The sequence below is a fragment of the Canis lupus genome, chromosome 7 (assembly GCF_011100685.1).
Source record: "Canis lupus familiaris isolate Mischka breed German Shepherd chromosome 7, alternate assembly UU_Cfam_GSD_1.0, whole genome shotgun sequence".
Classification (NCBI taxonomy): domain Eukaryota; kingdom Metazoa; phylum Chordata; class Mammalia; order Carnivora; family Canidae; genus Canis; species Canis lupus.
Window position 1 is genome coordinate 23,269,641 of NC_049228.1, and position 14,825 is coordinate 23,284,465.

The following is a 14,825-nucleotide window of genomic DNA, read 5'->3' on the forward strand; positions in this document are numbered from 1 at the left end:
GTCACTATTTTTATTAACTTAAATATTTTGTATTGTGAATGTGTCTGTATGCTATTAGTTTTTTGAAATTTTAGGTGCTTATTCTGTATACTATTTATATTGTCACTTTTTATAAATATTTCTCTTATATTTTGAAGCACATGTTTCTGAAATTGTTTCAGGGATTCATTTATGTTATTTACACTTAATTATTAATTGGGTGTTTGTATCTTCTGTTTAACAATTTTTATTAAAAAATTTTCAAATTTAAAACCTTTCCAGTGCAGAGAGGTATATTAATTTACTAATATGATTATGGATTTAAATTTTTATCTTCTGTGTGTCAGTTTTTGGTTCATAATCTTTATTTTGTTCAACACAAAGAACTGGAAACTACTTGTAAAAAGATTTGTTATTTAGTCTTTATTTAGAGTAATTACTGTTTAAAAGATTTGTCATTTTTTATTTTATAGTATTTATTTATTTATTGGAGAAAGAGAGTGATCATGTGAGTTGGTGGAAGGGCAGAGGGAGAGAATCTCAAGCAGACTTCCCACTGAGTTCAGAGCCCAGTGAAGGCCTCATCTCACAACCACAAGATCATGACCTGAGCTAAAATCACAAATTGGATACTTAACTGAGTCACTCAGTTGCCACAAGATTTTTATTTTTTTAAAGATTTTATTTATTTATTCATGAGAGACACAGGGATAGGTATAGAGAGAAGCAGGATTTATTCAGGACTCAATCCCATGGCCCCTGGATCATGACCTGAGCCAAAGGCAGACATTCTTAATCACTGAGCCACCTGGTGCCCCAAGATTTGCTATTTTATAAAAAGATTTGTTATCTAGTCTTAAAGTAATTAGCTTTTTTAAAAATAGCAATATCTTATATTTCTTTATTTTGCTGTACCAGAGACTTTCATACCCCAGATATTGTATCAAGGTAAATTTCAGGGAGGGTAAAAGATATATCTTTCCTTCACCTACCACCTATTTTTAAACTCCATTAAAGAATAGAAAGAAATTTTCAAAGAAGAGGTTGGAATTTAGAAATGGAATGATGTCTGATGAACAGATCAGTTTTACAAGATGAATATTGGAGGTTGAGAATTTGGGAATTAATTCCCTTAAAACCATTTGTCCACATATGCTTTCAGATATCTACATGTATCCTCAGCTGTTGAAGGCTGTTATAGCTAGTCATTATACCAGATGTGCATATCCTTTAGAATTTTTTGGACAACTTTAAGGAAACAATATATTGATAGAGAAAAATGATCAAATAATAGTAACGTTTGTGTAGTACGGCAACTTGACTCTCATTTGTGACATTTTACCTGCTTGTTTCATAGAGAAAAAAATCTGAAGCCTGGTAGGGGAGACATTCATAAGATTTTACAGGGTTTTTAGGTTAGAATCCCAGAACTTTTGACTTCCTGACACACCTGGAAAGTTTTTCCTTGTCTTCTGTTTTTTTCCCCCTGCACCCTTTTCCTTTTCCTTCTTTTGAAAAACAAAATCTAAGTAAAGTAACTACAAATTCAAACAATCTTACAACATTTATAGCAAAAATTCAGCAGTCCTCAGCTACATTATTACTCCTTATCCTTAATATTAACTCCTAGAAGCAGTCTTTTCAACTTTTGTTTTTACTTCTTATTCCTAAATACCATACCTGTATTATTGTAGTTGGAAAAATTTATTCAAGGAAGCATTTCTTCCTCAAAATTCCAGTTGCCCTCCTGTTGAGAAATTACTTAGAGTTAACTGTTCTTGGGAAGATGCACTAATGGTATCTAAGCTCATAAGGCCTATATTATTCATTTATAATGAAATAATATAAAGGCAAGTTAGACTACATCTTTTCATAGGTCTGGCAAGTGTATTTTTTACGCAGTTGAAAGGTTATCCCGAAGCTGGTATCAGAAGGGTATGGAATTGGGATATGAAGAGTTAATTGCAGAATTTACATGTTTAAGTATATTGGGCTGTCACCACAACATTGCTTCTGTTTTCATAGTGGAGATGTGATTTTTGGTTAGAAAAATTAATTGCAGAAAAGATTAGAAAAATATAGAAAACCAGTGCTTAAGAAAAAAATTGAAGCATATTCCTTTTCAGATGGCAGACATATGCTGTCTTTTGAGACAATTGACTGTAAACCAGATGGGACAAAGGTGATAAAACTTGCTATATTGCAAAGAGCACTAAGAGTGGAGAATGAGATTTTAAATATATGTATTTTTATTCTGTGTTTCTTTTCACTTTTATTCCAGTTTCGTCATTTGAAAATGAGATAATTAGGCTAAATGATCATATCATTTATGGAAGCTTTTGCAATGTAAGAAATGCTTAGAGAGTTAACTCCTTAATACTTTTACTTTTTATAGTGGGTTAAATGACTTTAAAGGATTACTTTTCAGTTTCTGAGACAGTTCTAACAAAACATATATGACTATTTTATTTTGATAAAATTGGCTTTATTCCCATTAAAAAAGTGTATTTTAAAATCATCTATTTCTTTTATGTATTCTTTTATATTTACATAGGAAATTATGGTTTCAGAAACTTGCCATTTATTCCCATTCTTGAAATTATTCTTTTAAAGGAATTAAATTACAGAAGGGATGCCATTTTCTGAATTGTATTCCTAGAGTACTTAATTGGTTCCATTTTCCTTTGAGCTTGAGGCTTTGGGGTTTTTTTTCTCCTTCTTTCTACAAATCGGTTGCATTCTTACCTTATTTACCTGTGTTGTTGATAGAGTGAAATGAAGTATTCAAACTTAGTATTTTGAAAGTAGTTTGTGCACATCCTTTGCAAATGAATTAATAGTGTTAGCTATGTATGTTTCTTTTTGTATAACGATGTCTTTGCTCTCCATCCAAATAATCTGTAAACAGTTCTAGATAATCAGTGTAAAGAAGTCATAAGAGGGCAGCCCCAGTGGCCCAGCGGTTTAGTGCCATCTTGGGCCCTGGGTGTGATCCTGGAGACCCAGGATCGAGTCCCATGTCGGCTTCCCTGCATGGAGCCTGCTTCTCTGCCTGTGTCTCTGCCTCTCTCTCTCTTTCTCTCTCTGTCTCTCTCTCTGTCTGTCATGAATAAATAAATATTAAAAAAAAACGTTATAAGAAAGATGCAGAAGATATTTGTCATCATTGTTGGGACAGAGAGCCTCTGTGAGTTTGTTCTGTGTGATGGTTTACCTTACTTTTCAGAAATGTACCTAAGGTCCAGTAAATACCAGTTTGTTTTGCGGAAAACAGATCACTTTTAAATTTTCATGATAAGGACTCCTGGGTGGCTCACAGGTTGAGCGTCTGCCTTCGGCTCAGGGCATGATCCCGGAGTCCCAGGATCGAGTCCCTCATTGGGCTTGCTGCATGGAGCCTGCTTCTCCCTCTGCCTGTGTGTCTGCCTTTTTCTCTCTCTCTCTGTGTCTCTCATGAATAAGTAAATAAAATCTTAAAAAAAAAAAAATCCTAATGTGATTGTCACTTCATTTTTGTTTTCCCTTGTTCTTAGTGTCTTGACTTGTCATTGACCTATTTTGCCTCTTACCCTTTAAGAAATAAAGATTCATTCTCTCTCCTCAAAGGGGTTAGACTCTGGCAGTAGGGTGGCCTTGCCTTTTTGGTATGTGTAATATCTTAGTGATTTTCAAATTTTGATTGGCTTATTCTTATCATCTGGGAACTTGTTAAACAAAGATTCCTATCCTGTGTTTATTTCAACAAATGCCCCAGATAATTCTCTTGCATATATAGCAAGGTAAATTAAACTTTTATTAATCATCATTATTTATTTTTGTTTGATTTGGAAGTGATTTACTGGGCATTATTCTTCTTTTCAAATATAAAGGAATTAGAATTACCTTTGATTATAAGCCATCTCATTCCATTTTTAGCTTTTGATAATTCTTTTTACATATGTTCATTCATCAGGTTCATCTGGAATTCCTTGTTCTTTCTGTGAATTTTAACAGTAAAGGATAAATATTTATATCCAGAAAATGTCAAGCTTAAAGTTATCTTTTATCTGTTACATGTTTGTTTCACTTACTGATTTGGGTTATTTACTTCTACTACTTGATTATGTTAAAAGTTATGTTTTTAAATGTTTGAATTTTGACTGAAGTTTTCTATGGAAATATATCCTCACATCTGTATGAGTAGGTAATATCCACAAATAGTAAGTTTAATTTCTGAAAGGTATGGATTCATTCTCATTTACTATGTTTCTTATTCATAACCCTGCAAATGAAATTCTTACGGAGAACGTGATTTTAGTGTCTAGGAACTACCGTGATTCCACTGTGATTTTTGTTTTGATATTCTGTTAGTTTGGTTGGAAGAGAAAGCTAGGACAGATAATAGAATTGCCATTTCCCATAAGTAGTTTTCCCAGCATGGTAGATGAAGAATGTAATTTAAAACACCTGTTTTTTAAAATTAGTTTTAGTTTTGGGGAAAATGGCTTGCTTTAAAAAATGCCATTTAGTAAACAGCGAAATGGATTAAATAGAAGGAATAGGCCAACTTAAATGGATGCATGAAGTTGCTTCATACTGGTTATACTGTGGTGTTAAAGATAATATGGAACTCATAGTTATATTTTTAAAAGAACAATTATAATTTTCTATTATAGGAATCACATGCAGCCCAACTACAGATCCTTATGGAATTCCTCAAGGTTGCAAGAAGAAATAAGAGAGAGGTATTATTATTTTGTATGTTTTACCTAATGTTTCATTTACTATTGCTGACTATTTCCATTTTCCCCCATTTTTGTAAAGGCATTTCATGCTAGAACGTTTATTTAAACATTTAAAAAGCATTTTAGTTGTAGGTGGTTTTTAACTCTTTGTTATTATACCTTCTTTCACCTTAGAACTTGATATTTTTAAAACCCCTTTTTGGAGAAGTACTGAAAAGTTTTCTGTAGGATTGAATACAATGACTTACCTCAAAGGGATAAAGAACAGAAAATAGAATTATCAAATGACAGCCTACCCTTCACCCTGCAAAGAGAATTTAGGAAACTTTAGATAATAAAGTCTTAGGTAGAGTCTTAGGTATGCAAAAATGCATGCTGGGGGAAAATACAAGTCGAAAGTAGTTACCTATTTACAACCTGGGAACTGTAAGCCATGAAGGATAGCTAGCTAAAAGATAATTTTTTAAATTAATAACCTTATACTCAGAATGTTCTAATTTAATGTTCATAAAATTCCTCAGTCATTTCACACTTACACAGAATATGGGAAAAATCAAAGATAAAATTCCTTTGTTATGGGGAGAATGCTAATATAACTTTGAGAATAGTTTTATATTTAAATTCCTAACAGTCACAAATCTCTTATATTCTTATTTTAAGTTGTCTGATTATGATGTTTTTTAATCATTAAAAAATGTATGTAACATCTATAATGCGCTAAATTCTAGGCTATTATTTTTGAAAATAAAAAGATGAGAGATGTGTTTTTATTTTGATGAAGTACTGTTAGTCTACATTGTCAGAACCTTTACATTATCTTAGTTTGGTATTTCCCTCCTTTTTGATTATTTATGATGTCTAGTTTTAACTTTTTCTTATTCAAATTGGATTTTTCTGTACTGTGATATTAATAGCTTTTCTTTATATGGTTTATGACTTTTTCTCTTATCCTTAAGTTTTGCTGAGCTAATAATTGTGATTTTAATATGTCTATTAAAAGCATAGCTTCAGTATAAATTTAAAATTTATTCCTCAATATTGCTTCTTAGCCTTTTGGCTAAGATCAAGTGTAAAATTTATTCCTTTCAAGTTTTTTTTTTCTTTTTGGGTGGGTACTTCTTAAATTTTGGTATGCATAAGTATCACCTGAAGATCTTGTTAGAATCTTAGTTCTGATTAAGGGTGTATGTTTTGGGGATGCCTGGGTGGCTCAGCAGTTGAGCATCTGACTTTGGCTCAGGGTGTGATCCCAGTTCGTGGATCGAGTCCTGCATCGGGCTCCTTGCAAGGAGCCTGCTTCTCCCTTTATATATGTCTCTGCCTCTCTCTCTGTGTCTCTCATGAATAAATAAATAAAATCTTTAAAAAAAAAAGGGTGTATGTTTTGGTGCCCCATAATCTTCATTTCTAACAAGCTTTGGGTGATGATGTCGTTGGTCCTTGGACTACACTTTGAGTAGCAAAGCTGAAAATGTTATATATGGAAATTAAAAGAGGTACACTCAACATCTTTTTGGTATAGAAAATTCTTTGGAAAAGTGATAATTTTTTATATTCCATACATACTTCCCAACGTTAAAACAGAATGTGAAATGGTTTTACAATACTTGCATATACTTCATTCTGCCTTAGACTTCGAACTCATTGGAAGTGGGATTTAAGTACATGAGATTATCTCATAATGTCTTAAAAAAACCGGGGGGGTGGGGGCAGCCTGGGTGTCTAAACGGTTTAGCACCACCTTCAGCCCAGGTCATGGTCCTGGAGACCCGGGATCCAGTCCATGTTGGGCTCCCTGCATGGTGCTGCTTCTCCCTCTGCCTCTGTCTCTGCCCCTCCTCCCATCTCTGTCTCTTATGAATAAATAAATAAAATCTTTAAAAAAAAATCTCATAATGAATGAGTAAATGACTCCGTTAAGTGTACAGTTGAAATATGAGGATGTCTGAGGGTTAAATTAAATGGCTGGTCATTATCTCTGTCCTGAATTATTTAAGGTTTTTATTAGCCCCTAAGGTTTTTCACTGCTTTTCTGGAGATCTATTAATACTTGCAACAAGAGTGCCTGGGTGGCTCAGTGGTTGAGTGTCTGCCTTTGGTTCAGGTTGTGATCCTGGGATCGAGTCCCACATCAGACTCTCTTAGGGAACCTGCTTCTCCCTCTGCCTAGGTCTCTGCTTTTCTCTCTCTCTCTCTCTCTCTCTCTCTCTCTCTCTCTCTCTCTGTGTCTCATGAATAAATAAATAAAATCTTTTAAAAAATGCAACAAAATTGTAAGATTTGAAAATGTCTCAGGTAATAAGGATATAGTATATAACTAAAAAACCCTGAAGATTCTGAGGTTAATACCCTGTTAGCAAGCTGACAAATAAGCCTGTCACAGTTTTATTTGTGCTGTTGGTTACATGAGACTTCTGGGCTGGAGATAGAGGACTTTATTACAGCACATCTGGCATGCCCGCTGCATATTTGCATCTTATCTCTGTCCCTCAAGTCCCACGGGGGCGATGTAGAGAGGGGCTCAGGTGAGTGCTGCATGCACCTAACAGTGGATTTATGTAACAACTAAGGAACTCTCAGCTTAGGAAATTCTAGTCTTTTAAAGGGATTTGCTGGAAAACCTGTCTAGTCTTTGCCTTTTAGGGAGATCCTATTTTTATCATATTGATCAGAAAACAAATCTACTCTCTGTCCTGGAAAAAATAACTATTTCTGTCTTGCCAGAATATTTGCAATAGAAACATCCTTGAAAAGATCATTTGGAACAAAAGCTATGACAGCATGTTCAGAAATGGGAGAGATTGATAGAAAGTTGTTTCCAAACTTTTTTTTTTTTTTAGATTTTATTTATTTATTTGTGAGAGACACAGAGCACGAGAGAGAAAGAGAGAGAGAGAGAGAGAGGCAGAGACATAGGCAAAGGGAGAAGCAGGCTCCATGCAGGGAGCCAGACGGGGGACTCAATCCCGGGTCTCCAGAGTCACAATCTGGGCTGAAGGCGGTGCTAAACCGCTGAGCCACCTGGGCTGCCCAGAAAGTTGTTTCCAAGTAAATAACTCTTCCTCACGAGTTTAATTTGTTCTCTTTCTGATGTGGTGACTGTTGGCCTGGAATAATACCTTCTAAGATACTGCTTTTGATCATAGACCTCTTAGTATCAGTGTTTCTATATTTTTGTCATTAAATGTGTGGGTTAATTGTGCTGTAGAATTTTACAGCTTGATTTTAATTTGATCCTTGTGATTGAATGATTCCTTTCACCCTTGAACCATATTTTTTAATAGTGGGCAGTTTAACCAAGAAGTACACTAGTTCTAAGTACTTCTGGATATTGGTGCCTTTTTTGTGCACTGATTATATTGTCATGAATACATTTTGGTTTTCTTTTTTTTAATGTACCCATGATTGAGTGATTTTGAGTATTTTAGGTTTAATTATACAAGAGAATCTGAGGAACTAGGTTAACAAAGTTTTACAAATCTGAAAATTTATTACTAGGTTCACAGACTAAAAATGTAACAGTTACTTTGATTGAATTTCATAAATTTCTTCATAATTGGAGTCAGGTACAGTAGTGCTTTCTAATTGTAATAAACTTTAGCCTAGGGGCGCCTTGGTGGCTCAGTCCGTTACCTTTGACTCTGGATTTTGGCTCAGGTTGTGATATCTGGATTGTGAGATCAAGGCCCTGTGTCAGGCTTCATGCCCAGTGAGGATCCTGCTTGAGATTCTCTTTCTCCCTCTGCTTCTTCTCATTGTCTCCCTCCCCCTTGGGCACATATATATTTTTTTTCTTCTCGCAAAAAACCCCCCCACAAATTTTAGAGAATTAGTTGATTAATATCTCATAATTTAGTGAATACAGAACGCAGTGAGTAATTATATTTTCTTGGATATATTACAAAGTATTTGCATGCTTAATCCTCCAAATGAATATTGTTGTTAGAAGTCTTCTGTTGTATAATTTATATTTGAACTTATTCAAACAAAATACAGGCTGATAACTTTTGAATGTATTTTCCTAAGATTAACATTCAGACATTGGAAATTAACTTGTGATCTTAGACTTATTTTTTGGGGGCGGGGGGTGATAAGTGTTTTTTTAGATATTGATATATACCAATCTAAGAAGTTCAATCTGCATAAATTTAAGATACATATTTACTCCAATATCTATCCCATCTTGCTAGTACTTTAGGGCTATTAGAATTTTACATTTAATTTTTATTTTGTGTTATTTTGTGTTTTCCCCTACTGACCCTTTTTCAGATATTAAGAGAAGGGCACATAATAGGCATTTGCATTAGTTATCGATTGCTGTGTAGCAAGTTATGCTCAAATTTGATGACTTAAAACATTAAACAGTTAATATCTTGGAACAGGAATTACGGTGCAGTGTAACTGAGTGCCTTGGCTCAGCATTTCTACCAGTTGTTGGTAGAATCAAGGTGTTGGCCAGAGTAGCAGTGACCTCAGAGTTTGACCAGGATAGGGATGTGGGTGAGGGGTTGGGGTGACTGGGTGACAGGCACTGAGGGGAGCACTTGACGGGATGAGCACTGGGTGTTATGCTATATGTTGGCAAATTGAACTCCAATTAAAAAATATACAAAAAGGAAAAAAGGTTTGACCAGGGTAGAAACCCTTCCAAGCTCACCCATTTGCTGTTAGATAGGAATACCTATTTCTTGCCGTAAGGGCTTCTCCACAGGTAGCTTTCTCCATGATTGTAGGCTTCTCTCAGAGGGAACAAGCAAGCAAGAACATTTTGAAGATAGCAGTTGTATAGTTTTTGTAACTTAACCTTGGAAGTTACATCCTAGCATATGTGCTATTTTCTGGTCATTAGAAGGAAATCATTAAATCCAGCCCACACCAAGAGGGGGAATTACATGAGGGTGTGAATACTAAGTGGGGATCTTGGAGGCTATCGTAAATTCTACCTACCACAGCATTTAATAAGTTATATGTATTTAAGTGTTATTCTTCATAGTCTGAACAGAGGGGCTTTGAGTTTCTTGTAAAAGCCAAATGTGTATCCGGATTTATACAATTGCCTTATATTTAATTTGACTTAATTTTAAAATATACTTCTGGACATTTCTGGTACCTGTGCAATGTACTGTAATAGGATAGTTTTGGTAAGTCTTGGTTTCCTTTCGGTTTTGTTTGGAATTCCAATGAGCTAATTTTATAGTGTTTTTATGTGAAATAAACACAGAAAAACCCATAAGACAAATTTATAGTTAAAAACTTTATGGTAGAGTGACCATCCATGTAACCAACTATCCTGACTAAACAGATAAGATAATTGCTGGGACTTCTGAGTTACTGCATAACTTTTCCAGCTTACAGCTTTCTCCCTATGTATTATGTGGTCAGTATTCTGATATTTATCACCTTCCTGTGTTTCTTTATTCTTTTAATGCCTAAGTATTTATAAGCCACTTTTTAAAACTTCAGTAGATTTATTTCTGTAGCATGTAATGTTGGTTGTTTTTCTTTGACTCGTTAAGGTTCATCCATATTGTTGTATATGGCTGTCATTGATTAATTTTGTGTATAGTATTTTATTAATTGAATGTACTCCATTTTTGTGGTTAATGGATTTTTGGGTTCATTTTGGTCTATTCACAAAGAATGCTACTATCTTGTATTTGTACCTATGTATGTATGTATGTATGTATGCATATATTTCTATTGTATGTATATAGGAGTGGAATTGGTGAGTCATAGGACATATATCTCTTCATCTTTAGTAGATAACAAACTTTTCCTAAGTAATTTTATTAGTTACTCTTCTACAGGGTTTGTATGTGTGTTTCTATTGTACTGTATTCTTGGTAATACTTGGTATCATAATAGATCTTTTCAGTTTAGCTAATCTTGTATGTATTGCTGTTCTTTGTGGTTTTAATTTGCATTTCCCTAATTCCTAATGAGGTTGAGCATACTCTGTTTTTTTTTGGCCATTTTAGTTATTTGTGTATGCGTAAAGTACTTTTTAAAAGCTTTTTGCATCTTTTCTATTTAGTTGATTTTCTTAATGGTTTGTTGTTTATATATTCTAGATAAAAAATTCTTTGTCCCATCTATTTATCTATTTCTGTCTGTCTTTAGCAAATATTTTCTTAATCTACTTGGGCTGGTTATTTCATTATCTTAATGATGTCACTTGACAGAAGTTTCTGTTTTTAGTAAAGTTAAATTTATTGGTCTTTTCCATTATAATTAGTGTCTTCTGTGTTAGGTAAATAATTTCCCACCTGAGATCATGAAGACATGTTGCCATATTAAATGCTTGAGGCTTTATTTTTTTTAATCTTTCACTTTCAGATTATAATCTGCTTGGGAATTTACTATTGTGTATATTGTGAGGGATAGGCAGTTTTTCCTATGGATATCCAGTTGTCCAAGCATCCTTCATTAAAAAGTCCATCCTTTTCCTATTGCTCTCAAGCACCACCTTTGTCATGTATAATATGTCGATATACGTGAAGGTCCATTTCTAGGCTACCTTTTCTGCTTCACTGGTCTATTTGTCTATCTTTTTCAGCAGAAATACATTGTATTAAATACTAGAACTTTAAGTTACTGTTCTCAGCTATTTATGGCACTTGTTATTTCTATGTAAATTTTAGAACCACCCTGGTTTTTCCATGGTAAACCTGCTGTGACTTTTTATTGAGACTACTTTGACTCCATAGATCAATTTGGGAGAGTATATTTGTATTCAATATTGGGTCTTCTGACCCATGAATGTAGTATTTCTCTGTTTATAACTAGGTCCTTAAGGTTGTCTTTCAAAATTTTGATATTTTTCAGGATATTATTCTTACACACCTTGGTTTTAGATTTGTTCTTAGGTCTTCATTTTTTTATACTATTATAAACAATGTCTATGTCTTCAATTTCAGTTTCTTACTGTTTGTTGCTGGTAGATAGAAATACAGTTGATTTTTATAGATAGTTTTTTTTGTATCCAGCAACCCTGTTAAATTCTCACTCTAATAATTTATTTGTAGATTCTTTTATGTCTTCTGTATACACATCGTCACCTGCAAATAATAACAGTTTAGTTTCTTTCTTTATGATCCTTATATCTTTTATTTATTTTTCTTGTCTTACTCTGCTGGCTAGGACGTCCGGTACAATGATGAATAGAAGTGGTGATAGCGGGGCATCCTAGTCTTGGTGCTGATCTCAAAGTGAAAGCTTTCGACGTGTCACCATTAGGTATGATGTTTTCTGGAGGTTTTTTTGTAGGTACTTTTTATCTTTCAAGGAAGTAAAAGGACTTTTTTTTCCTTTTAATTGTGAGTGGGGATTGAGTATTCTCCAAAATTTTTGTGCATCTGAGATGATAATTACTTATTTTCATTCTGTTAATGTGAATAATTAAATAATTACATTGGTTTAACATTAAAGGATTAATCAACTTTGCACCTAGAGTGATCAACCATCCCAGCCATATTTCCATTTTTATGACTGAACATTCTGCATGCTAGGAAACTCCACCAGGATGGTGGTTTGCCCTACTTATATTCCTTGAGTAAACCAAACTTGGCATTGATATATCCTCTCCTATATTGTTTGGTTTGCTGATACTTTGTTTAGGATTTTGCATTTTTGCATCTATTTTCATTAGTGACGTCCTGTAAGTTTTTTCTTACACTGATCGTGTCCAGCTTTGCCTTTATTATAAAAATTGTTATTTTTATCAAATGAGTTTGGGAATGTGCTCTCTATTTTCTGGAAGAATTTGTATAGTCTAGGAGAGATATCTTTGCTGAACGTTGAAAGATTTTACTGAAGAATGTCTCTGGATTTGTTTGTTTGTTTTTTATTTGTTTGCAGAAAGTTTTTAACTATTCAGTTACTACAACACTTATGTGCTTAATCATTTATTCTGTTCTAGAATAACAGGATAAATGTTATACAGCAGTTTTACTTACTCAGTTTTTGTTTAAAATATCACCTGTGACATGTTATTCTTTTTCTAGTTGTCCGTTTCTTTTTTTTCTTTTTTTTTTAATTTTTATTTATTTATGATAGTCACAGAGAGAGAGAGAGAGAGAGAGAGAGAGAGGCAGAGACACAGGCAGAAGGAGAAGCAGACTCCATGCACCGGGAGCCCGACGTGGGATTCGATCCCAGGTCTCCAGGATCACGTCCTGGGCCAAAGGCAGGCGCTAAATCCCTGCGCCACCCAGGGATCCCTAGTTGTCAGTTTCATCTAAATTTTCAAATTTATTGGTATATTGGTTTTAACATTAAGTTTTGAATGCCCCCAGAATTTTTTTTTTAAGATTTTCTTTATTTATTCATGAGAGACACACATACACAGAGAGGCAGAGACATAGGCAGAGGGAGAAGCAGGCTCCCTTTTGGGAGCCTGATGTGGGACTCGATCCTAAGATCTTGGGATCACAACCTGAGCCAAGGGCAGATACTCAACCACTGAGCCACCCAGGCACCCCACCCCAGAGTTTTTAGTGATATCTTTCATTTCTGACTCTGCTTAATGCTGCTTTGTCTTTTCTTCTTTTTTTCTTGATCAGTTCTTGCCAGGGATGTGTCAATTTTGAGTCTATCTAAAAGAACCAACTATTGTCATTGCTTATATTCTCTATTTTGTTTTTGCTTTCCACTCTACTAATTTATGCTCTTTACAGTTTTCACTGTTCCACTTTCTTCGGTTTTATTTTATTGTTCCTTTTCTAATTTGTTAACTTGTATGTACATACTATTATATTCCAGTTTTTCCCCCACTATAGGGATTTAAGACCATAATTTTTCTTTTAGTTGCATCTAATGATTTTAGTATGGTATTTTATTTGTTATTTCTTAGTTCAAAAGAATTTCTAATTTTCATTATAGTTTTTTTTTTTTTTAGGCCTGTGGGTTATATAGAAGTAAATTTATTACTTGGATGCTAGGATTTTCTTGTTGTCTTTTTTTTTTTTTTTTTTTTTTTTTTTAAGATTTTATTTATTTACTCATGAGAGAGAGAGAGGCAGAGACACAGGCAGAGGGAAAAGCGGGCTCCATGCAGGGAGCCCGATGCGGGACTCGATCCCAGGTCCCAACAATCATGCCCTGGACCGAAGGCAGCACTAAACCACTGAGCCACCCAAGCTGCCCTCTTGTTGTCTTTCTGTTGTTGATTTGTTTTAATTATATTGTCAGAAAATACTTTGTGTTTATTCCTTTGAATATGATACTTGCACTGTTCCTGGTGGTTAGTTAAATTTTGAAATATTTGTGTTTGAAAAAGAATTTGTTTTCTGCAATTGTATGCTGCCATGTAAAGTTTGTTAAATGTATCATGAGAATTTTCTGCATTTTTACTGAGCTTTGTTTCCTTGTTATATGAATTACTGAATAATTATATTTGAGTTGAGTTTCTTATAGACAGCAGAGACTTTTTATCAACTCTGCCAAATATAGTCTTAGTATATTTAGACCATTTACATTTAATGTAAATTTTATGACGTGAGCCTACCATTTTATTATTTGTTTCATGTTTCTTTTCTCTTTTGGTTTTTGTTATGTTTATGTTTTCTTCTTAGGGGTTGCTTGAATGTTTTTTAGAATTCCATTTTTAAAAATTAATTAAAGATTTTATTTATTTGAGAGAGAGAGAACAAGCAGGGAGAGGGGCAGAGGGAAGAGGGAGAAGCAGACACCTGCTGAGTAGGACGCCTGATGCAGGGCTTGATCCCAGGACAGGATGCTGGGATCATGATCTGAGCCGAAGGCAGATGGTTAACTGACTGAGCAACCAGGTGCCCCCATTTTTATTTATTTGTAATGATTTTAAGTAGATTTCTGTATATAGATTTTTTGGGGTTGCCATAGGTATTACATTATATTTAAATATCACAGTGCTGATGTTGACATCTATTTACATTTGCTTTTATTTATTTTAAAAAATATTTTATTCATTTATTTGAGAGCGAGTGAGTGAGCACAAGCAGTGGGGAGGGGGAGAAAGAGAAGCAAGTTCCCTGCTGAGCAGGGAGCCCCAGGTGGGGCTCTATCCCAGTAGGATTGGGACCTTAGCAGAAGGAAGACACTTAACTGCCTGAGCCACCCAGGTACCCCCACATCTGCTTTTAT

At 34.3% G+C, this 14,825-nt stretch overlaps 1 protein-coding gene and 1 long non-coding RNA gene across 8 annotated transcripts in view; one reads left to right on the top strand and one right to left on the bottom strand.

Moving 5' to 3' along the window:
- COP1 (COP1 E3 ubiquitin ligase) overlaps positions 1 to 14,825 on the top strand; it is a 243,488-nt gene that overhangs the window by 52,295 nt on the left and 176,368 nt on the right. For 6 of the 7 annotated variants that reach the window (XM_038542423.1, XM_038542424.1, XM_038542425.1 and 3 more), the window contains exon 6: positions 4,635 to 4,703. The exons of the other annotated variant lie outside the window; for it this stretch is intronic. In XM_038542423.1, the coding sequence (XP_038398351.1) occupies positions 4,635 to 4,703 (69 nt within the window). The remainder of the gene's footprint in view (positions 1 to 4,634; positions 4,704 to 14,825) is intronic. 7 annotated transcript variants of the gene reach the window in all.
- Positions 1,589 to 5,009, bottom strand: LOC111096655. Its single transcript, XR_005362050.1, has 3 exons — positions 4,952 to 5,009; positions 3,862 to 3,956; positions 1,589 to 1,726 (listed from the first exon to the last, which is right to left on the bottom strand). It is a non-coding gene; the product is annotated as an uncharacterized LOC111096655 (long non-coding RNA).